Below are 25,354 nucleotides of genomic sequence, written 5' to 3' on the forward strand. Positions count from 1 at the left end.
TTGTTTTTAAATATGATGGGTAGAAGCCCACTTAGAAGTACATTATTCAACTACGTCTGACGTTCAGCCATATTTTTAACAAAAGTATACCAGTTGCTTGAGCAATTTGGCAGATTTGGTCCCACAAAGTGGAAATATGTATCTTCTACCACTGCTTTCGAGACTTTGCATGACAGACACGGCAGAATAAAACAGCATTTACAAATATTCTGCAGTGTACCACATCAGGGACCAGTGGATAATGGTTAGAAAGGCACCGATGTTTCTAACTGTGGGAAAACAGATTTTTACATCTTAAAACAGGAAGTTCCATGGTTCATTTACAAAACTTTTGTGGAAGCACAAAATAGACTCGTTCACAGATGTGACTAGTACTACAAAATAGACTAAGAGGCACACAATGATTATGAAATGTGTGTGTATTCTTACGGCTATTGTGCGCAAGTTAAGCTACACAATGCAAAAATGTTAATGAATAGCAATGTAGCCTGTTTTATTACATCAAATGGTTAAAAAAAATTCACTAAGTACTATGGTTCCTAGTTTAGTAAACAGATGAGCTGATGACGTTGAAAATAACTGATCACTGTACAGTACATCTTTTGAAAACCCGTAAAGTAAAAAAACTACTTCAGAAAATTGGAAATTCAAAATTTGTATTTTAAAGCTTAAGCTTCTTTCTTCTTCCTCTGCCATCTGATGCCCCATCCATCTTTCGTTTCTGTGCCTGCAATATTAAAGACATACATTTTGGGAATTAAAATTGAAAACGAAGTGTCAGCCAACCAACAATTTAAAAAAAAAAAACAAAACACATTTTGAGTTGAGTGATTTCAAATTAGACTGAAAACATGGATATTTTGGCACATGATCAATAAAAATAGAATCAGCATTTTATAAACAAACTACAGCAGTTAGACTTAAGATAAAAAGTCCTATGAATTTTGCTATATGTAGACAAATTACCGATGAAGCCTTTGGTCCTCTTTTCTTTTTCTCTGCTTTTTCCTTTTCTTCAAGCTCAAGATTCTCTCTTTCAATTAAAGTGATTAGAGTGTTGCATCTCCTTTGCAGTTCCTTGAAGAAATAAAATAAGATTTTAATTTTCAAGGATCTCAAGAGCAATTGTTCAAAATTAATACATTGATTAGTCCTGCAGATGTGTTCCGCTGAACAAATTGCCAGCAGACACTGCCTATGTGAACTGACAAAGCAAGAGTTTCGTTGGGACCAAAGGGCCAATAGTGCAAAAAATGGACCATGGAGGGGGAATTGCAGGTGCTCTTAATGGTAAGCAACATTTTTTTTTCTTCCCAGTTTGAGGAAGGCATAATAAAATTACTTTAATAAGCATTGGTACTGAACTGACAGTTTAAGCAGCCAATCTGCAGCACAAAGTTTTGGATCATGGAGGTTTTAACACTATGGCTAGAAATTCTGTCTCAGGTAAGTATTTTGTTCCCCCCCCCCCCCGTTTAGGAAGAATGTGTATGAAAGTACTCACAGAAGACCTAAAAACGTACATTCTTCTGTGGCAGAGGTGTTTGGGGCACTAAACTGTCCCTTTAAAACTGACCTAAAACTAAACAAAGGCCCAGGTGTCCTGTGAAATCTGTTAAAGGGTTCAAGAAGCCGTGTGTTTCCGTAAACTTCGGCCAAAAAAAAAAAAAAAGCTTGAGAGGTACATCTGCAGTTAAAGGGATTTTTTTTACCATTGCAGTCCTTGATTTCAAAAACCAGTCAAATCTGAATTGAGGAGAGTTTCGGATGCACTGTCTAAGTTCATCATATACATTTTCTTTATCAAAGCCAAGCTTGTGTAGCATGCAAATAAGAAAACGATCTTCTTCCTCTGTGTAGTTTTTTCCTTTGTTGGTGCCGTAGGATATCCTCAGCTGATGGAAAGGCGCCTTATACCGGCCAATCTACAAGTGCAATAAAACAATGTTCAGAACTCAAACTGAAAGGTGACAAAATTTAACGTAGCAGTCAATCTAAAAATAGAGACTGAAATGAAATTACCTTTGTGTCTAGTGCTTTCTTAATACTAATCCGCCTCTGTATTCTAGCTTCACCCCTTTCTATTTGCGCCATGATTTTCTCAATGTCCTGAAGCTCATTGCACCTATCCCAGAAGACCGCTTTAAAAAGAAAATTTAATTACTACACAACAGCTTTAAGAAGACAACATGGAAAATCTGCAGATGTAGCGTATATCTTAAAATGATAACTACAAATGTTTAACATAATTACCCGAATATTCAACAACTTCTTCTGGAGTCTTGCCTTCTACTTCTCGAGCAATATTTTCAATGTCATCACGACCCCATTTTTCATTAGCCTTTATAAACTGGTTAAAGTCTCTTTTATTCCAGTTGGTGAAACCCTGAAGAGTAAAGAAATATATTTTTCATCTTATGGCACACAATGTCTAAGTCTTCCAAAACCACAAGCAAGATGTTCACTTTAATGATTATCTCCGTGATGTTGTCCAATCAAATCAAGCAGCAAACAAGAAACGTACAGAATTTGTCACAGGGAGGAAATTCATTTTAGGAGTGTAACAATCAGTGAAGTTGTCTAATAAAAATAAATAGTAAAGATGTTTCAATGGAAAAATTATACTATAAACAACTTTGCACTACATAAGTGGTTGGAAGCATAAAAAGTACTCACAGACAGAGGGGTGGGACAGTAAATTGTCCCTTTTACAAAAACTAGATGGGCCACATGGCACAATACATCCAAAATTCTCATAAAAGATAAGAAAGCGGAAATATGACTAAAAGCAGTTTTTCTGACAACACTGGGGGGGGGTCAGTCCTTAAACTATGGAGTCAGCAACATCCACAAGAGGGATAATAAGTTCAACAAGATAAAACGATTCCACCTTATGCGGCACCCCTTTACATACCTGCGTAAGCAGCTTCTCTTTTTCTTCAAGCTCTTCTTCATTGAGTGGCTCTGCTTCGTCAATTTTTAACTGCTCCTCCTTTTGTGCTTGGGCTGCATTAGGCAAATCAGGATTACGAGGCACCTAAAATAGTTATACCAAACATTAACTCAATTATTACATTACATTAATAGTACAACGTTACTAAACTGTTACACTCATGAAACAATTCTTACCTTGTATCCAATTGTTTTTCTGTAGTAGAGAATCTCTTTCTCTAACAATTCAAACAAACGGGGAGGAAAAAACTGGAAATCCTGAACATTTGGCTGTTTTGGAGGTCTAGGAGCCTGGTTGGAAAACAAAAAATCCTCATGTAAATGGATGATATATACACACACACAGACTAATATATGTATACATATATATATATATATATATATATACACACACACATATACATACATATACACATACATATACACACACACATATGTGTGCAGGGTTACAAACATGTATGATATTACACCACAATATGAGAAGATTTAAACATAGGTTGTATTCACAGCCAATTGTACTCAAAATAAAATTCCTATGACCTAGGGCAATTCGAGTACTTTGCATCAATCACTTACCTTTGGAATTTTGGGCTCGCTGACACGAAGTGCCTCCCTGAAATATGCATCCACCGCGTAATTAGCTTTACGTTCTCTTTTAGGAGGCTCAATCCACTCGGTAAATGCCAACTTCCAGAAGAAGAAAAAAACAAAACATTAGCTGAAGAACTACTACCAAAAGGAACATTAAAGTCTTTATTAAATATAGATAAACAGGTTGTTTGTAACAGCAATGTGTTCATATCCAGGTTTATTTTAATAGTGGCTTAAAGGGAACAACAAATTATTTACAAAATATCAGGCTGTGGCTTCACTATCGCACATAGAAACAGTTCACTCGTAGTTGTACATAGATTAATGCAGCTGGGGAAAAAATAATTTACCTTTTGTTTTTCTCTGTAATCTTCTCCTTCAAAATTATAAACACTAGAATCAGTATCCATAGTAAAGTTTCTCAGTGAACTTTCACCCATATTTGAGAGTTTCTCTTTCATTTCAGCAGTCTGGAAAAGGAGTAATTCAAGTCAAATATAGGATATATATGTGGGGGAAAATATAATTAAAACACTGATCCCAAACACACATTAGCTCAAGTGTTAGCTACCAAAAACTTGGACTTGGGGGAGCTAAGATAAATTCAGTGAATAGCAACAAAAAAGATGAGTTACGTGAAGAACCCATATGGCCTGAGAAGAGGCAAATTGTGTCATGACCATAGTTTTCATTTATACAAACTACTTGTGACTGGATTTCAGCAGTTACATTTGGGACTTGCGTATAAAAAGTGATTCTGGTACAGTTTGAAAAGTAGTTTTATCTCTATAGCAACAAGCAGGACAGTGCAGTTGTCAGGTGCAATGGTGATATGGCCACATTTCACCAGGAATACCTTTTTATAACCCCCCCCCCCCAAACACACACAGGAGACATTAATATCCTTACCTTTCTTTCTCCTCTTTCTAAAATTGCATCTATGTCCTCATCAGTGATTTCACTGTCCTTTGATGCAAACACATGAGTGGCACCATGTCTGATCATTTGAAGCATTTCATCCTTTCCCAACTTATTTAAATTCTGGTCCACTAACCGTCCTAAGGACAACACATTTCTGTTGTGAATATACAGTTTTCCCCTCATATATTCAGGTTTACATAAAAAGGAGCACATTAAAGTAAAATCATCACGGAGGTCAAGGAGCAGTTACGGATTTATTATTTTCCATAAAGGAACTTGACAGGCCAGGAGTGGTCAACAGGAAACTTGACAGTTCACAACCAACAATTAGATGAATAGATGTGCAATTGTTTGCTGATCTACACTAGCAATGCATTGTGCCTCTGAGAGCTATACAACATCCTTACGGCCAATCTCGACAACCTGATTTCTAATTTATTTTTTATTTTTTTTTACAGCTGGTTAATAAAAGAAGAGAAACCCCTTGATGTTAAGTTGAACACATCAGTCACTTACCTTGCTGAATTACTATTGAGTCTAAGCGCAGTTTGGTCTCTGCACGTTCCACAATACGTTCTTCGACGGTGTTGTCTGTGATAAATCTGAAGACCCTCACAGTTTTTGTTTGACCAATCCTGTGTGCCCTGTCCTATTGGCGTAGAAACAAAAAAACAAAAGGTTTTCTAACGTTTCAGAATAAAATGTTTTCAAACATGCTGCACCCAATTTCAACGGTTCTCTTGTTCAAAGTACCCTGATATATAGCCCCGCAGTCAACAAAAGAAATAAAATAAAAACAAAACGCCTAATCTGTATATCTATCATTTCTACCATTAAGCCATTCCATGTAGCGACTGCTCTCCCTGAAGCATACTTTGACATCTCTCTGCTTTTAATATTTTTTTCTCACTTTCTTCGTATAGGTTATATAATCTTTAAACATTTCTATCACCAAATCACCTTGAAAACCACACACAAACTCTCCATACATCGCTAAATACTACTAGACTTCATTGATTAACACCAAAAGCAGTAGAAAACCAAAATGGTAAGAAAAAAACAAACAAAAAAAAAAACGCAACTAAAACACATTAGAACATTTTGAAAAAAGATTGCGCTCAGGAGCACCCAATTTAAAACAAATTGGCAAACACCACAATAAGGTGTACCCTTCAGAACCTTAAAAAAGTGTTTAGAACATATACACAATATAAAGAAAGGTCTATAAAAGCTTTCTGCATTTGCATATATTATTCTTGCCATCATTAACATGCTTTTTAGTATATGTACTTTTAATTATACTTCATGCATTATTTTTACAGTAGTGTTTTATTAAATATTAGTGTTTTGGGATACTCATTTATGTTACGCTTACTGGGATTTTTAGCACATAAGCTTTGTTATATTCCACTGCTGTTATGGGATCAAGCTTTGCACCATGCGCGATTTCCATAGCACTTACAAACAACTCCAATGATGCCACAGAGTCTATTTGATCTTTCAAGACTAACACTAGAAAACAGACGTTCCGGTTTCACCTGAAGCGGAGGATGGAATAAATACTGGAATCCTCATTGCATCCCTACACATCTTAAGCAAGCTCCCAAGTAAAGTTTAACGCGTTGTGTGAGTTGGGAACGGGACAGGATTCTTTGGCTCTATTCTTCACTTTACTGTTGACCTATTGCAACCAGGCTCAGGGAGGGGCAGATGCCATCTTCAGAATGTGTAAGGGAGGAACTGGTGATTTTAATTTTTATTTTTATTTAAATGCTGCTGTCTCAGGAGATGCTTTTTATGTTTCCTGTGTTTTATTGCAGAACCGGATCCACATTGCCAACCCTACGCTATAGTTTTAGGTTTTTATTTTTTCTTCTTCATATAAACCAACATTGGGTATATTTAGACTGCATAAGGATAATGTTTAAATGTATAAAATACACACACACATATATATATATATATATATACATACACACATATATATACACACATATATATATATATATACACACACACACACACACCACGTTTTATCACTGTGATGTGAATTTATTGTCGATAGGTCACGGATACAGCACACCTTCCTTTTGTGTATTTTTTTGTTTCATAAAAAGGTTTCATTGTCATTCTGCTATCACAGCATATTTGAGAGTTCAAATAATATAACCAGCAACAAGCCCAGAGTAAATTTTCTCAAATACTATAAACTATTACATTTACTCCAATGTTTACATTACATACCATGGCTTGAAGATCTACTTGGGGGTTCCAGTCTGAATCATATATAATGACAACATCTGCTGTGGCAAGATTTATTCCAAGCCCTCCAGCTCGAGTGCTCAGCATGAAAATAAACTTTGAACTAGCAGGTGCATTAAAGGCAATTATAGATTCCTGCAAAACAAATAAAATACATATACATAGTCTTAAATCTCTCTTGTAATGCTCAATCCCCCCCCGCCCAATTTTTTTGAACACTGAAGAGGGGGAGTAAACGGAACTATTCCCTGGAAATCCAGCATGTCAATATTTCATAGTAATTAATGAACAAAGTGTTAATAAAAGATAATGTAATAGTAAGAATGAAAAAGCCTACCTGTCTGTCATCATGTGGTGTCTGTCCATCAAGTCTGCAGTACTCATAATTTCTCCACATACAGTAATCTTCCAAGATATCCAGGACTCTTGTCATCTGGCTGAAAATTAGTACACGTGAACCTACACAACAGAAAAAGAAAGCAAAAAATTACCTTAGAAAGCAGGGCTGTGCTTTTTAGTATGCCACGTGAATATCTTCCCTATAGTTGAACCCCACAGTACATGCCGATACCTTATCCTGAACAAGTAACCATTATGCATTATTTATGTACAAGGCTTTGTCCTTCTGACCAACAGATTTTATTACCTTGCTCCTTTAGCTTGGGGAGTAGTTTGTTCAGAACTACCATTTTCCCTGAATTTGTAACTAAGTGCATATCTGTTGTGTATGGCGGCCCAGGCTCTGCGCCATCAAAGAGATAAGGGTGATTGCAACATTTTCTCAACTGCATCAGGATATTCAGAAGTCGCATCTTGTCTGTCTTTCCTGAAGAATTTAAAATGTCTATGTCTTTCATTAAAATCCTTGTGTACCTACAAAGCAAAAGGCAATTTTAGCATTTTATCTTCGGTTGCATGGTTCAAAAATCAATCCCTTTATCCAGCTAGGAAACTTTAAATGGACGAGTGACTTTTACTACTGAATTTAGATAATTTTGGGCAATACACGACAGGGCTATACATTATTATTCCCAATGAGAAGACTCACCATTCTCTTTGCATTTTGCTAAGACCTACGTAAATTTTAACTTCTTTTTTAGGTGGAAGACTTTTCTCAACTTCAGCTTTTATACGACGTAGCAGAAATGGCCTTAATACCTGCAAAAATAAAAATCCAATCAAGAATTGAAACAAGGAGAATAAAAATAAAAAAACAAATAAAAAAAACTCTACAAGAAGCTGCGTATCCCCACTTCTCAATGCCCTTGCCCTCCATTCACGTACTCTAATGGAGCATTATTTTAAGCCACAATCGCCTGGCTGAGCTATCTAGCTGACTTGCCTGCCCAAACAAGCAGGGGATACCAAAGACAATGAAAACATTTTTTTTTTAAATACAAAACAGCTGAAATAATGGGGTAAAATCAACAAAACATGGATTCATAATATTTTTTTTATTTTAAGAAAATAATATTTACCATATGAAGGCGCTCAACCAATTTTTGATCTCCAAGGCAGTTGTTGGTATCAAACCAAGAGTCAAAATCCTATAGGAGTAAAAACATGCACACGTATTATCTCTTTCCCTTTGATAAATTGCTTTGAATACCAAGTAAATGACATGAAAAGTAGTATCACAAAGTATTACCTCAGAAGAGTTAAAAACATCTGGCAGCAGAAAATTCAGAAGTGCCCATAATTCATGCAAATTATTCTGCAGTGGAGTCCCTGTGAGCAGCAAACGATTCGTGGTCTTAAATTCTCTTACAATTTCAGAGAGCTGTTAGAAAGGAAAAAAAAAAGTTTAAATGTTTTAAATTTTACAACAAAAAAAGGGCACACTATGCTGTACATGTAGAAAAGCGTACCTTGGATTTCTCATTTTTGATCCTGTGGGCTTCATCAATAACTAAGTATCTCCAATTAAATTTCTTAAATACAGACTTCTCTTTAATAAGCATTTCATATGATGTAACACAAACATCCCACTCTCCTGGAAGTAGAACATCACGTACAAATGCAGCCTGAGAGAAACAAATTAAATAAGATTACAAGGGAATAATAAAGCATTAGAATACTGTTGACAAAACTGGTTAATAGATGGCATTTAAGGAAAATTAATCCACAGAAAATTTGATGTTCCTTTTTGAGCTTTAAAGCCACAATAAATGGCCAGACTGTCTCGTTCACAGCTGTTCATTATTTAAAATTCAACCTTTAAATCTATTTTTTGAGTTTGCTATAAGTGTCACAAATTGTAGTATCACATTATGTCACTATTAGTTAATGAATTTTTAGAAACTGGTAACTATACCACTATCCTGGTCATTGATATAGGGCTGAAACAACTAATCGATAATAATCGATAATGAAAATCAGCCAGTGGGGGTCTGCATCGCACAGACAGCCTCCGTTACTCACCTTCACTTACGCTGAGGCTTCTATGAAGCTGCAGTGAAAGTTCCTGTCAGTAACGGAGCCGGGTAGAGAGGCAGAGCGGTGTATGGGAGGGGGAGGAGTCAGAGGGGTGTATGGGAGCCACCCTCCCACACACCACTCTGGCTCCTCCCCCTCCCATACGCCACTCTGCCTCTCTACCCGGCTCCCTGGTGTCTTGTGAACCCCCGTTGCCGACAGGAGGCAGAGTGGCGTATGGGAGGGGGGAGGAGGCAGAGTGGCGTATGGGAGGGGGGAGGAGGCAGAGTGGAGTATGGGAGGGGGGAGGAGGCAAAGTGGTATATTGGAGGGGGAGGAGGCAGAGTGGTGTATGGGAGGGGGAGGAGCCAGAGTGGTGTATGGGTGAATTAGGCATACCAGGGGGGCATAAAACATATCTGGGGGTAAAAGGTATATCAGGGGGCTCAGTTGCATATCACTGGCATATAAGGAGTATAAGGCATATCAGGGGGCACAGTGGAATCTGGCATATAAGAGGTATAAGGCATATATGGGAGTGGCAAGCTGGGGATCAGATGTGCATAACCGGGGGCAGTTTGGTAAATGAAAAAAAATTTAAACAAGGCTTTCTTCTCATAGTTTTTATTAAATCTGAAAAATAGTTAACATAAGAATAATTATTTACTAATAACTTTGCATTAAAACCTAGTTTGAGAAACACTGTGTTTGGGTTCTTGTAGCTTTTGTTATTATGTCAGTAAAATAAGAAGGTGAATAGAGAGAGAGAGGCCATTGCAATAAAGAGATGAAAGTGTAAATTGTACGTTTTTTATTACATTATTTTAAATTGAAAAAAAAATTGCATTTTTTTATCGGATTAATCGAAACAAAAAAATTGGCCAACTAATCGATTATTAAAATAATCGTTAGTTGCAGCCCTACATTGATTACATTTACATTAAAAGGTTCATATAAATGTATAGCTTCTTACTCTGTGATCTTTGTCTCCAATCAAACAGACAGCACGTAAAGTCGGCACCCATCTTTTAAATTCTGACATCCAGTTATGCAAGGTGGATTTTGGTACCAGCACCATGTGCGGCCCCGGGATGCTTCTGTAATGTTTCATGTATCCTAGAAGACTGATTGTCTGCAGAGTCTTACCAAGACCCTATAAAGCAAAACCAACAACAACTCATTCAAATATGCAACTTCATTCCTATAACTCCGATAACTGGTCAAAATATAAATTCTTTAATTCAATGACAAAAAACAAGTTTCATTAATGCCAAACTTAATTTTTTGCTTTTAAAAGATAAAGTTCACTAGTCCATGTACTTTTGCGGACAGTGATGACATCAATGGTTTCATTAATCTTACCCTTTGCGTCTCTAACAGTATAAACAATTACACCAAAAATCCAACACTTTTACCTAGCACCACTTCACATCATCTATGCGCATCATAACGCCCTTTTTAGCCACCTGAGCATCTACCTAACTGCCCCCCACCCAGCGACCTTGATGTAGATTCATTAACCCTAACAAGTAATTGTCGCTCTCTCTGGCACTGCAAACACACCGACTTAGAGGACATGCTTTCTTAGCACCTCATCTCTCCTACTGGTCCCCCTTCAGTGACATCTGCCATTGCCCCCCTTCAGTCACACCAGCCCCTTACCTGCCCTCCCCTCTATTGCTGCCAGCGTGCAACTTCATGTGACCCGTTATGTTGGTCACAAAGTTGGAAAAACACTGCCACTGAATTCAGACACACAGAGCAGAAATAGGACAAAGCTCTACATTTAGTCACGCACGCCGACGGCAAAATAACCAGAGAGGGGAGAGCAGATGACGTAGCTGAAAAGGGGTGAAGGGACGATGGGCCAGTAGGGCAGACAAGGGACAGAGGCAGCCTGTAGTGCCAAGTGTTATATGAAATAATGTTTTTTTATCTGCAGTTTGGTTCTCAGAAACTACCCGATGAATTTGCAGGGGTTGTTCTGGCCAAAAACCCAACATATCAGACAACATGACTGCAGTCAAAAGTTATGGACAAAGGCAAAATTAATAAAATCAAAGCACTGAAAGAACTATTGCGGCTTCAATAATATAAAAAGCACAATTGTGTCTGACTTATGTTTCACCAACAGAACAAAGTTACTCAAATGTGGTTGTAAATGCTAAACACAAGTAATCTCTTACCATTTCATCAGCTAGGATTCCGTTGATACCATTCTCATAAAGTGATATTAACCAGTTCAATCCTCTGACTTGATAATCTCTTAGTGTACCACCTTTCACATCTGATCATATAATACATAAAACAGCTGTTTAAATATCAGGCACATTAGGGACATAGATTAAGAGCTCACACTGAAACATTTCATGAAATACTCAAAAGCTACTATTTGCTTTCAAGCATCATGTTCATTAGAACCGGAAAGGGCCCGCATTTAATATATATTATACACAGACATTATGAAGACAATATAAGGATGATTTTTAATTATATATATCCCTCAAAATAAATTATCCAACATCACCATGTAGGCTGAGAGCATGGCAACATTTTCATATTCTAATGGGAGGGGCTACAAAAGGTTAAAGAGCAATCAAAAACTGTACCATGGGTTTTGAAAAGACAAATAAAATACAAAAATGGAGGAGATTTGGCGTTACCAGAAAGTTAGTCAAGCAGGAAAGACAAACTTGGGAAAAGCCATTCCCATTATTCTGCGGGCTATATACTGAAATACCTAGCATCCTCAAGTAGAAGCACAGCTTTAACTAAAGGATAGACAATTTTGCAATACCATCATACGTACAGGACGGAGAATCTTCAAATCTGGTGCAAACATTGGTTGTCTTGGAACTTTCCGTCAAGAGCTCCTCATCTTCTTCTTGCTCAGTTCTGCGATGTCGATAACTAGAGCAAGAGCAGCAATTATTATTCTGTATCTTAAGGGCTACTAGCCAATATGGTATGTCTGAATTAAATATTTACCCAGTTCAATATAAAACCATAAAAGGATTTTTTTTCTTGAAATCAACGGATACGTGCAGAGTGGCCTCAAAACAAAATTTCCCATCCCGCAGCTGAGTCAGAGCTGATCAATTGCCAGGAGATGTGTTTGGCTGAATATCTGAGGGGCTGGGAAATTCAAATAGGAAGGTTCTACAGAACCAGCCCATGTATTTGCAAAGGGGACTGCACAGAAATTTAAAGGGACCTCAGCTATTATGTGCATTAAATGCATATGAGGATTGGATCGTCCCTTTAAGGCTTTATATATCAGGTTACGTTTGCATATTCCATAATAACTAAATATATACATATATACATAACACAGAATACTTACTCTCCTGCTGACAATAAATCTTGTTTCTCATCTTTTTTTAGACGAGGTCGTCCAGGCTTCATTTTTAATGGAGATGTAGGGGTCTTTTGTGCAGCCGGTTGAATAAAATGCGCAAAAAGTTCTGTTTGTTTCAAAAGGTACTCAAATCTATTGGACCGGTCAGTTTTCTAAATAGGAGAAAAAAAAAAACGAAAAATGCAGAATTGCAATAAAGCATTAGCTTCAAACTTTTTATAAATGTCTAATTAGACACATTTTGGAAGAAAGCTTCACATGAAAAATCCCAGAAATAAAAAAAACAAAACAAAACTATAGATTTAAAAGTGTGACAGTATGTTGCAGAATCTTGTAATGCCTTTTTTTTATTGGACTAACAGTATTTAAAAAACAAAACAAAAACAAAACGAGCTTTCGGTAGTCCTCCCTTTATCAAGTCAAAAGCATTGACTTGATGAAGGGAGGACTCCCGAAATCACTTTTTTTTTTTTTTTTTTTTTTTAAATACTGTTAGTCCAATAAAAAAAAATTACTACAAGATTCAGCAACATTCTGTCATTCGTATACACTGGACTAATACGGCGACTCCAAAACTACAGAACTTTTCTACCTATAATTAAATATCTTGATAATACAAGACTGTTTTAAATGGATAGGCTTCATTAATGGTGAATATAGTATAGTCATTAAAAATGAAAAAGTTCTGCATAGTTCCCCCACTATCCATGGCAGACAGATGAAAAAAGTTTTAGAGATTTAGAAAATTATGGTACATATAAATAAAGCAACATTATAGCACCCTTTTTTCTTCATAAGCTGGATCCATTTCATTGACTTCCTTTGACTTATTAGGAGAGTCCCCATCGTCATTTCCGGCTTCCTACGTGGAAAAGGCACAAAAGGAAACTTATAACCAAGTGCTCAAGGAATAAAACTTCATAAATACAGACATCTGAACTCCTTGCCTTTCTAAAGTTGTAAACATTATGGACACCAAGCAGTAAATCATAAGAAGGCAAGAACCCGCTAACCCTGGATAACAGAGGGCAAAGCCGTTGAGAAAAGGATGCCAGTGGAGATCTGCCAAGAGGCATCAGCAGGTATCCGCACATACGCATCTGAAAAACTTATTTATGTGCCCGATATGCATTCTTCACTAGCTGAAGGGCTCAGGAAGCATTGATGCAATAACAAGCACTCTTGGCCATCAGACAAGTACCATCTAAAGAGATGGTACTTGGAAGCATGAGTAACTATTTTGTTTCCACAGTGTTTGCCTGGGGGACCCTAATTTAGCTAGGAATCCCTGACCCAAATATAAAAACAAATCAGAATCCTTGGCCCAAAAATAAAAAAAACCCAACAGATTTCACTATGCCTGTATTCCAACAAGCCAACCAGCTTTCACTACACAGAAACAAAATGTATTTAATTCATACACCCACCAGACCTCTGATTGTCGTTTCTTATTAATGACCGAGAAAACCTTGCAGGCAATTAGCAAATGCTATTAAGGAAGCTCCCCAAACAAAGATAAATGTAATGACACGCAGCACATACCCACAGAGATTAAGTTACAGCCATTGTCTTATTTGAAGCTGATGTTGGGTTAAATGAAAAAAGTTATAATATTTAACACCGACACTATATAGATGGGTAATGTCCTCGACAAATTCTGTTACTATGTTAATGGCTATGAACACATTGTTTAACCCCTTGATGACAACTGCCGGTCCGGGCACGTCACGGAAAAACATGTCGTTAACGACAAATGACGTGCCAGGACCGTCATTTGTTAAAACGGGTAAAAAAAAAAAAAGATCCGTGATCGATTTTTTTACCCAAACGGCGTTGCTGTAATGCCTCGACCTCGAGGCATTCAGCAACGCCATGATCGGAATCAGGGGCCATGTCTGGCCCCTCCCCGGGGCGTCAACATCCGCCTGTTTTAAAAGCGTTTAGGAGGCGATCAACGATCACCTCCTAAACTTAAATGGTGTCGCTGGAATGCCTCGATCAGGAGGCATCCAGCGACACTAAACACTTACCTCTTGATGGACTGTGACCGCTCCGGAGAGCGGTCACAGCCGCAGCTGCCGGTGATCTTCGCCATCAGCAAGATGGCGGCGACTCGGGAAAAAAAATAATAAAGACGAAAAAGTTCGCTAGACGGTCTCCTGACCCTCTAGAGAACTCTGGCTCCACTTGCAGGTTGAATACAGGTACTGCATTCAACCATGCAAGTCAATGGAGCTCAGCTTTCTAATCACAGTGTGATTAGAAAAAAATAAATTAAAAATAAAAATAATCATTAGAAAAAAACCAGTAAAAAACCAGTAAAATGTAAAAATTTCCCTCTGATGTCACTATCAGGGGAACCTTCAAGTTGGAAAAAAAATCTTAAAAATGTTTTAAAAAAGGCAAAAAAAAATTAATATATATATATATAAAAAATATATTTTTGTGAGCAAGTCCTAAAATTAGCACATTAGCTTAAAACAATTCTTGCATGGAAAGAGTTAAAATACTGGCATATTAAATGCCCATGGGGTGTCTACTTTTAAAAAATGTATGATTTGATGGGGTAAATTGAATTGGCCGGGTTCAACAAGGTCCCAATTAACACGGGGGGAAGGATGGCCACACATCTAATTTCCAATTAGAAAAATGCACACGTACCAAATGTGGCCTTTTAGTTCCCCCCAAAAATGACAAACCCATGCATGTGGGGTATCACTGTACTGAGGAGATGTTGCTGAACACATATTGGGGTGTCGTGTGACAGCGGCATATACCAGGAGCTGTAAATTCATACATAAAGTAGGTGTGTGTGGGAAAAATACACACACAAAAACACTACTGCAAACTTTGAAAAAATGCTGGTGGTAAAGTGTGTGCATGCAAAGAGTTAAAATACCAGCATTTAAAATACCCTGGGGTGTCTAGTTTTCAAAAATATATGGCTTTATTGGGTACACTGAAATGGCCCGGCTCAAAGATGTACCAAATAGGGCATGGGCAGTGGATCCCCAAATGCCAAAGTTCCACATTGAAAAATGTGCATGCCCCAAATGTGGCCCTTTTGCCCCCAAACAGCCAGGCAAAATCATTCATGTGGGGTATCACTGCGCTCAGGAGATGTTGCTGAACACATATTGGGGTGTTTTGTGATAGGGACATATACCAGAACCTGTTTATTCATACCTAAAGTAAAATGTGTGTGAAAAAACAAATGCAAAAAAAATGACTACCATAAAGTTTGACAAAGGCTGATGGTAGAATTAGTGCTTGGAAAGGGTTAAAATACTAGCACTTGGAATACCCTGGGCTGTCTAGTTTTCAAAAATATATGACTTGATGGGGTAAATTGCATTGGCCGGCTTCAAAGATACCCGAAATGGCACATGGGGGGAAGAATTACCAGATTTGGAAACATGGCTTTGAAATAGCAAAACGCTACCTGTACTTATTGCTCCATAACGTGCAGAAAAAAGCAAAAAAACATAAAAACATTGGGTATTTCTAAACTCAGGACAAATAGTAGAATCTATTTAGCAGGTTTTTTTATTACCTTTTATAGATGAGTAAAAGATTTTTCAACTAAAAGTTAGAAACAGTCATTTTTTTTCTAAATTTTTCACCATATTTTATACTTTTTTTTAATAGTAAATAATATGATACAATCAAAACAATGTCATCTAAAGAAAGCCCTTCTTGTCCTGAAAAAAACAATATCTAATGTGTGTGGGTTCAGTAAACGGGAAAGAAGAAAATGACACCTAAACACGAGTAGCGCAGAAATGTTAAAACGCCCATTGTCACGAAGGGTACAAAAAGTAAAATCGGCCTTTGTCACGAAGGGGTTAAAGACTTATTTAAAGAAGTTCATGCATCACATTGAATTGTACAGTATAGTTAAAAATACATTTAAACATGTTAGACATCTGAGATTCCAACACATGAGGAGATCAACCCAACTTTACTACTTTAAATTACAATACAAATGGAGGTTATAAAACACAATTCTGTACTTCCGACCTGGGGTTAAACCACAACGCCCCCTCCATTACCATCAGTCTCTATTTACTCTAACGCCACAGGAATGGATAAGAGAACTGGCCAACTTGATCATCTAGAAAACATCATGTGTTCAGTAACACTGGGTTCAAAGAAGGAAATAGACAAAGGCATATGCTAACTTCCAACAACACTGTTAAACCAAAGAGCATTACTGCCAATGTTACCATTACCAACTTGTAGAATGACTATTCTGGAACTATAGCTGTAACCTTTCATTGTCACTTCGGATGCCCTGTCAAAACTGTTTAGCATGTCAAACTATTTGACAGGCGTACTCATCATACTTGAAATAAACATCTGTTTGAATGAAATTAAATAATAGAATGTATGACCTAAAGCGTGATACATCCTCCTGGTGCGGTGTGGAGAAAAAAAAAGCAAACCTTAAACCAAAGTTTCACGTCGGCAGTCATTACAAAAGAACGAGGCTTCACAAGAAGCAGAAGGTCGAGTAGAGAACACCATGTTTGATAAAGCTAAAGTCTACTCTTACAGTTGTGTGTCTACACCTTACAGTACAAAGCTTACTATCGTTAAGACTACCCTAGGAGGACTGTCATGCTTGAACTTGTCAATGTTAAAGGTATGGTTCCACTTACACAACGTATTAATTCTACACACAAGAACATCAAAGAAAAAAAAGTAATCACAGGACAATTAACATTTTCCAGGTTCAAAGATAATCTATTAGTGTCTCCTTCTGTCCTAGATGACAATTGCTTGTTTGCAGCAATATTTTACTTTGGGATTTCTGGTAAGGAATTTCACGTTCAGTCGTACTAAGCTTGATGTTTCTGATCCAGCATTGGTTTCCTAAAGTATCGGAGGCGCTTCCTTCCCTAAAACAATGAGTATATTTCTCACTAGGAGGTCACAATCCAACTGAAAAAAATATTGAATTATTAGGTGTGCAATTCCTGCATCTATTCCAACTTTATACTGTTTAAAGACTGACGATTGTCAGAACCCCATCTCACAAAACAAATAGCGGTGATTAGAATCCAAACAGCTTTTATTAATAACCCACATTGTAACTAGACAATGGCAACTCTGGGCTCTTAACAGGCCGGTCCACAAAGTGGAACCCGGTTATATAACGTGTGTAAAATGAACTCCTCAAAATAGGCTTTTGTTTCTGCAAGTCACAGTTGTATGTGTGACGTCATGCGTCCCGTTTGCTCACGGTGCAACAATGCATATTGTGTAAAAGTCCTCGCAAGCACACAGGCGCATTTATTCCGGGCTATCCAAGGCCTGACTGGCTGGCTGTAAGCGGGGCTACTTCAGTCTACCTCCAATGTAGGCTGGACCACCTGGCGCCCGAACGCGAGTCCCCACAGGGCTCTCCCATCCTGATGGGAGTCTCCATGGGGATACCCCGATATGTTAATGCCCACGTGACTGCTCACCTCAGTCGCATCCTCCTTAGACACGTCTTTGTCACCCATCGTCTCTTCCTTGTCGGCGTTAACGTCCATCGCGTCCTGCCTCAAGTCATTCTCTCCTTTCAAGTCGGCGGTCGCATCCAGCTGCTGTTGCGGCTTCTCGCTGTTGGTTTCCTCAGACATGACCCCGGCCCAGCTTTCACCGCGCCCGAATTAAAAGGCAGTCGCGGGCTGCTAACAATAGCGAATCAAAAAGCACCGGCGATTCGACAGCCCCTCGAGCAGGATCGCGTGCGAGTACCACGCGCCAGTGGCGGGAGAGATTTTTCGGAGGAGGAGAGACAGAGAGATGGGGGGCGCGAAAAAGTAAGCGCGCACACCTTACCGGCTTTTTCTTTCAACGCTACAACGCGCGCGTTACCAGAAGTAAAGAGAGGCGGGGTTTCATAATACATGCACGCATACATACAAACAGAGTAGCTAGGTCTCGCGAGACAATATCCTAACGCAAACAATGTATGGAACCTCTGACGTGATTTTATTCACCAAGTGTTTTTGTTGGCGCTTTTGGGGTCTGTTTAAGTGGCGGAACATCTGCCTGGGTGGGTAATGGCTCTTTAGCGTGGTGTTTTGTCCTTGGTATTCAGGGTACCACCTCAACCCTTCATACTTTAAGTACTAAGCGGCTTGCGTGGTAGATAATGTTCTGTTGAGACCGTATTCATTTTGAATTTGATTTATTTGCGGGCCTTCTTGAATCTGTGATATCAGGGATATTCACCGTCCATAACTAACTTGTGTCTACAGGCGTTAGTAGGTATCTATCTATTGATGTACGTCACAAAGAAAGACAACGGAATGACCTCTCTAAGCAGGAAGATAATTGCGGGGCGCGTTCTCGAGAAGAGCGCGCATAGTGGGTGGTGCCAGAGATTGAATGGGAGGCTGGGACAGGGAGGTTGTGGCATCAGTAACGTAAATGCCGGGAAAAAACATCGCAAACCTATCGCGAGATGGGCGGAGTCTTAATCGGACAGTTTCGTGAGTGTTGTTGGGTGGATGTATTAGTGACACGGATGTGGAATTGTGAATTCGTAGTTTTTCGTCTAGTTGTCAGTTGTAGTGCAATGTATACATCATGCGCAAACACGACAGATAGGTCTACCTCTTGAGAATCTACGAACGTTCGTTTTTATATTGGCGCGAAAGCGGTATTCGCTGATGTTTCGCTAAAGTAAGACGACAATAACCACAAGGAGCCGTTTCTGCACAATAATAATACAAGCCTTAGGGGGCATCTAAAACCAGGATGGTAGAGGCTGCAACGAAGCCTAGCAGGGCCGGTTTGAAAAGCAGCCCTGGAATATTTGGACACAAGCCGCATTTATTTTATCTCGTGGTAGCGTTCTTTTGCCCACATGTCAGACCACGTATACGTACCTGTCTGAGTAGCGCTATTTGCCATCCAAATAGGCATAAATCATTCTTTTTAAAATAAGATTAAATTGTTCCTTAACCATATCGGAATGCCATGCTGTTATTTTATTATTATTATTAAACCCCAGGAACCAAAAGTGTTTCACTCCTTTAGGACTGGTGACGTACCTCATGGAAAAACAGTCCCTTAACGACCAACGATGTCTATACCGAGGCATTCAGGGACACCGAATACGCACCCCATAATGCACTGTGACCGCTCCAGAGAGTGGTCACAAGCGCTGCTGCAAGAGATTTTTCTTCTTGCAAGATGACAGCGTACTTCACAAAATTAACATGTTTCCAAGACGGTCTCTCCGGACTTTCCTGAGAGGTTGAATACCGGTACTGCATTCAATCATACAAGTCAATGGAGCCCAGCTTTCTAATCGCAATGTGATTATGAAAATATTTTAAAAAAGAAATGGAAAACAAAATAGCTACAAAAAAATAAAATGTGGTAACATTTAAAAATAATTATGCAGTGATGCAGGGGAACCATCCAGTTTCAACAAAATGTAAAAAAAGGTCCAAAAATGTTTTAAAAAGTTTATTTTTCTAAGCAAGTGTTTACATTTGCGCTGTATCTCCTCAAAAATCCTGACACAGATAGAGCATTTCAAATACCCAAGCAGTCAAGTAAGGCCCAAAGATGTGTAAGATTAAACTTAAGTTTCAAAGTTTGAGTGGAATATTGATGTATCTGACACCAAAAGCATTGTCGGTGGGCAAGCCCATAGATGATGTAAAATGTCCCCAGCGGCACAATCGTATTTAGGGCAAGCAACAGGGAAACTCAAATAAATTTTATTATGCAATTTAGGGGACAAGTATGCCCAGTGTATCTTAAAGCACATTTCTGTGTATGACCGTGATACCAAAATACTTGAGGCCCTTGTATGCATGTTCCAATCTTATCAGTATGCATACTAATTTATGTAGGGACGCTATGGAATATGGGTTCCTGGAATATGAAAAGATATGTAAATCAAGTGGATTGTTCATGTCCCAATCAGAGATTGTGGAATACTAATCTATGAAAGTTAACTAGTTGGAGATAGTGTAAAGGGTGGATATAGAGTGGCTGAAATTTGCAGAGCGGGGGGGAGAAGTGTAGTCTATCGGGGTTTATGTTGAGTCCGCCTGGTGTTGGAGCAAACCCAAGAGTCCGTCCTGCAATTACTTCGGCCTTGTGACTAGCAACTTTGTTGGCTTGGCAGACGAGACGCTGCCTGGCACCACATTGTGGCCCACTGAAGGAGGGGCGGAATGCCTATTCCTTTTCCTCCGGGAGCCTAGTTTCCTTGCCGCTCGGCGGATAGGTACTCGGCGCCGTTGCAGATCTTAGTCCGGGACTGAGGGGTGTCGGGCCCTGACAGTATCCTCAAGTGAGTGTGGAGCTGGGCCTTGGTGTCCTTGGCTGGTCGCAGGCTCTCTGGAGTGCTCTGACGGGGTAGGTAGGAGACTTGGCAGCTGGGGCCTTATTGCACAGATCGGTCTGTGAAATGCTGGCAGACGGGAGGCTTTCAAATCTTTACCCTCAAATCTTAATTTTTTCTGGGGCATTGCTCTATACACTGTACTACAGGAATTGTACTCCTACATGTGAATTTTGGTTTTCCTGCTCTCTATTTTGCTCCTTGTTGCCCTGTTTTTTAACGGCCACCTTACTGGAAGATATTTGTGGGGTATGCCTCTGGTTATTTTTATTATGTGTGGTTGAAGCTTACTATCCAGTGCCCAAAAGCATAGATTGGGCTTTCTTCTGGTTGTGCCTGCTGAATTGATCCATTTTATTACCCACCTTGGGGCCCTGAGCCGGCTTGCTAGGCTGAAGGCACATCACCACAAATTATGGAGGGTCACCTCCAAGTCCGGACCTAAATAAACCTAAATCTACTGATGCTGGAGATTCCAGAATCTCTTTGGATCCTCAATCCTCCCGGCTGGGGCATGTGGAGGAGGAGGGTGAGCTGTCTCAGAATAATACCCATTCTAGTCACCTTGCCAGAGATGTCTCTAATTTTCTGATGCCAATTGTAGACCAACGGTTCCAGGATTTCAAAACTTCATTGAGGGCCTGGTGACCCAGGTACAAACGCATAATACTCAGATTCAGGCTCTGGAGCAGCGGCATAGTGATCTGAAGGACCAAGTACCCGATAAATTGGACAATTTAGAAAGCAGGAGCAGGAGAAACAACCTATGTATTGTTGGGATCCATGAAACGATGAAACAACACCAGTTGTTACCCATGTTGGCTGCCAATGGCTCTGCATCTCGCGTTTGATGGTGCGCTGCAGATTGAGAGAGTGCACAGGGGGGTTCATAGTGTTGGACTCTGAAAAATCTTTTTGCACTGTGTCCTGGAAACATCCGATGCGTATTTTTTTGGGGGGGGGTGTTTCCTGGGACTGATTAGGAATCCATACTGTAGTGCCACAACTCAGATTACCACCAATGACAATAATTGGAATCTCCAGGGGAGTGCACCAGGGCTGCCCACTATCCCCCCACTATTTATTTTGTCTATTGACCCCTTGCAAAGGGACTAGGGGATACGCGGTATCGAGGTGGGTAACATTACCTTAAAAGTAACTGCATACACGGATGACCTGATAAACCTGCTGCAGAGATATGGGCCTGTTATGGGCTTTAATGTTAACGTGTCCAAATCTGAGGTGGTGCACTTGGGATCCTCACGATTGCCTCCTGGGGTGAATTAATTTGGATTTACATGGGCGGAGAAGGCGATTACCTACCTGGGCATTCAAATCCCCAAGAGGCCTACCCTGCTATATAGTTTTAACATTTCTAGTATACTGAGAGACGTGGTAGAGGAATTGAGGCTTTGGAGGCTGCTCCATCTCTCTATCGACTTATAAAAATGGTTAGCTTACTGAAACTGCTGTACCCTTTACGGCAGTTGCCAATACTCTTGACCCCAGGGGACGTGGCCTGGGTGCATAGACAATTCAATCTCTCCCTCTGGAATAATTGTAAACCTAGAATTAGTCTAGCTTGGTTGCAACAGCCACAGACTAATCTTGGACTCAACATTCACAATCAAAATTTACAACAGGGCGGCCCTGATGAGATGTGCTCTGGATCAACACAGATTCACGTTCATTCATCTAGATCAACAGATGAGTGGTATGCGCTTTTTGCCCAGTCTGTTGCACACCCCCTATTCGGATCTTACTGCTCAAGTTAGGGATAACCTCCTGCTTTACCCGATAATCAAGGGGTGGAAACTCACCATATTGCAAGATGGCCTGCAATAAAGTACACCCTACACCTCACCTTGGTTGACAACCCCCGATTCCAGAATAGGACCCCTGCCCTAATATTTGAGGAGGCGGGTGGTCCCTGGAAGATTTCAAACTTTATTGACTTTCCTAAAAGGGCCGTCTAACTTAGATCCCAGGGCGTGGACTCCTGTCCGGGGGTAAGGATGCTGTGGTTCACCTATCTGCAAGCCCAAAGCTATGTAAGGTCAGTGATTTCATGGAGGGTGACTGGTGTAATGCTCTAGATGCTTTCATTATATCTGCCGGGTCCTCGGACCACTTATTGAGCAGGTTATCTAAGATCCTTCCTGTGGCCGGCCGAGACCTGGCTTAGATATCGGGACAAGCAATTTCCAGGGGTCACTTCGGAGGATATTTTGAGGGCCTTTCTGCATTTGTGGCAGTCCTTACCTATGGCGGCCTATGCGGAGATGACATATAAACAGGCCCATCAGGCTTATCTGTCTCCTGTGAGGCTGCATAGAATGGGTGTATTGCAGACCAGTGATTGTATTTGGTGTTGCCAATATTATGCATGGTCTATGGCTCTGCCGTATTAGCAGACGTTTTTGGTGGAGACTTCTTGAAAAGGGCCAACATCTGTAACTCACATCTGCCCTATGAGATGGCAATTATAGGCCTAGATGAACATACTGGGAGGTTTGGCTCTAGAATGGAGCAGGTGGTCATAGCGGTGGCAAGGAAAACTTTTCTGCAAGTGTGGATGAGGAGGGAGGATCCTACAATAGCACTCTTCCAGAGTAATCTACACTTTTTGTTTACAATGGACTGGACAGACGCGCTAAGAAGGAAGGAGGAGGGTTAGGGGATTCCTGGGCACGTGGGGAGCATATATTAATACAGTGGATGGTCAGGTTGGATCACAGATTGTTCGGAATTTTCAAAACACAGAGTGGTATTGCTTACAAATAATGCGAGAGAATCACCTGATCGCTCCTTGACCAAATTATACATGGTGTGTGGGTGCTGGATAATAGATACGCCATGTGGTAAGATAAGGATCAGACCGACTTCTCTTAAGTTTTGACGTTCACTTTGTTTTCTTTTGTTTTTATTATTTGCGTTTGTTACATTACAAATATTTAATTGTTTGTGTACATGCAACAAATTTGGTTCGATGGGCCTTGCTGCTTGGGTAACGGTGCCAAGATTTGGACCTGTATTCTTTGAGGTGCATGGTATTATGTATACTGTAACATGTCCTCAATTTCATGGTACTGTTGTTCCACTGTTCTGCTTCTTGTTGCTATATGGAATGATAACATTTATGAAAAATATCAAACGGTAAAAAGCGCAATCCTTCTTTGGAAGTGGAAGGAGGAAGGAGAAGGGGGAGAGAATGGAGTACAGAAGTAAGTCTTTTAACACTAGACCCAGCAGGGACTATAGAATGTTGACCGGAAGGACTCCCCAGGATATCTCAAGTATATAGCAAGTCACCCTTGTGGGGACTTAGTTATAAAAAAAACATTTCCCATACTCCATAGTTACATAAGAAAATAAAATAGTTAAGAAATGATAAATAAAGCACAGATCAAAAAGAACATAAGCCCAATTTGATGCATACATAAATGTCCAGTGCATGGAATGTGTACCAGGAACTGGAAAGAGAAAGTACCCCACTGCAAGCAAATCTGTTTTGACCGAGTTCTGATGTATTTACAGTATAAGTTTCCAGAAAAAAGGAATAATCATGGTATACTCCAAAAAGTCAACTTTTAAGGTAAAGAAAAGGAGAAGAACATAAATTAAGTAATAAGTACCCCAAAGTGATAGGTGTTAGGGGTCTATAGCAACAATTAACTGCCCCCAGGCGGTTCAATCGGATGACTGTTCCTGATGGGAGTAGCGTTCCAATTCACCAGGGCAAGGCTCCTGGAAAGTACAGGAGATGCTCCTATAACTTAACGGGCTATAAAAAGCCTAATATTAATGGTTGCCTGGTGGGCACAGCAGCTTACCCCATCTCAGAGGCCTTGTGATTTTTGACCCTTGTGCAAGGAGAAAAGATGGGTGGACTCGACACCCAGCCTGTTGGGTCTCCCAGAACTGCAAGGATGCCACACCTCTGAAATAGAGAGATAAGGGTTCGGGATGCTGCCAAGGCTTCTCCCTCTCTTAATTCCTGGTGGATGGCTGGTACAACGGTACAGCAAGGCCTTCCTGATTGCCACGCCAGGCCCTGCTGCTGGAGAAATATCCTGGTCTCCGGGGAAGGAAATGTCGGAGAGTAGCTCGAAATTTCATGCTGCGGTGGTTGCTCACACTTAGAGGGCCATAAGAGTTTGTCCAGCTCATCAATGTAGCCCATGGATGGCTTTGGATAGTGATGTCAGGTAGGAGCACTCTTAAGAAGTGGCCATCTTGGTTAACTGCCACCCCAGAAGTCCCAGGGGGTGTCTTCTTTAAAAAAAAACTGGTTTGCCCCCAAGCAACATGACTGCCCCCAAACAGCCTGCCTGTGGTATTTTTGCCCCCAAATGACCTGCCTGTGGCATCTTTGCCTCCAAACTGCCTGACTGTGGCATCTTTGCCCCCAAACAGCCTGCCTGTCCCACTTTTGCCCCAAGTAACCTGTCTGTGTTATTTTTCCCCTCAAACAGCCTGTCTGTGCCATCTTT

General features: G+C 39.9%; 1 protein-coding gene across 1 annotated transcript; it reads right to left on the reverse strand.

The window, feature by feature from the left end:
• Nucleotides 1-661: 661 nt before the first annotated feature.
• Nucleotides 662-18,129, reverse strand: LOC149287417 (SWI/SNF-related matrix-associated actin-dependent regulator of chromatin subfamily A member 5-like). Its single transcript, XM_089492911.1, has 24 exons — nt 17,971-18,129; nt 13,281-13,361; nt 12,485-12,651; nt 11,951-12,051; nt 11,328-11,428; nt 10,115-10,294; nt 8,595-8,750; nt 8,375-8,506; nt 8,205-8,273; nt 7,775-7,884; nt 7,373-7,599; nt 7,064-7,185; nt 6,709-6,861; nt 4,981-5,113; nt 4,453-4,601; nt 3,894-4,013; nt 3,529-3,639; nt 3,130-3,243; nt 2,915-3,037; nt 2,254-2,386; nt 2,023-2,141; nt 1,713-1,925; nt 967-1,077; nt 662-727 (listed from the first exon to the last, which is right to left on the reverse strand). Exons 1-24 carry the CDS (start codon nt 18,127-18,129, stop codon nt 662-664), a joined length of 3,150 nt encoding a protein of 1,049 aa, XP_089349037.1.
• Between the last annotated feature and the right edge of the window lie 7,225 nt (nt 18,130-25,354).

This window comes from Sceloporus occidentalis, unplaced genomic scaffold (assembly GCF_023333645.1).
Source record: "Sceloporus occidentalis isolate IW3139 unplaced genomic scaffold, rSceOcc1.0.p SCAF_61, whole genome shotgun sequence".
Taxonomy (NCBI): domain Eukaryota; kingdom Metazoa; phylum Chordata; class Lepidosauria; order Squamata; family Phrynosomatidae; genus Sceloporus; species Sceloporus occidentalis.

Excerpts from the sequence above, each read along its gene's own strand:
- LOC149287417 (XM_089492911.1), bottom strand. The coding sequence starts at position 18,129 with ATGTCTGAGGAAACCAACAGCGAGAAGCCGCAACAGCAGCTGGATGCG. Across the intron at positions 11,429-11,950 it reads ATTTGAAGATTCTCCGTCCT|ATGTGAAAGGTGGTACACTA; the intron begins GTACGTATGATG and ends TTATATGATCAG. Across the intron at positions 3,244-3,528 it reads GCGAGCCCAAAATTCCAAAG|GCTCCTAGACCTCCAAAACA; the intron begins GTAAGTGATTGA and ends TTTTCCAACCAG.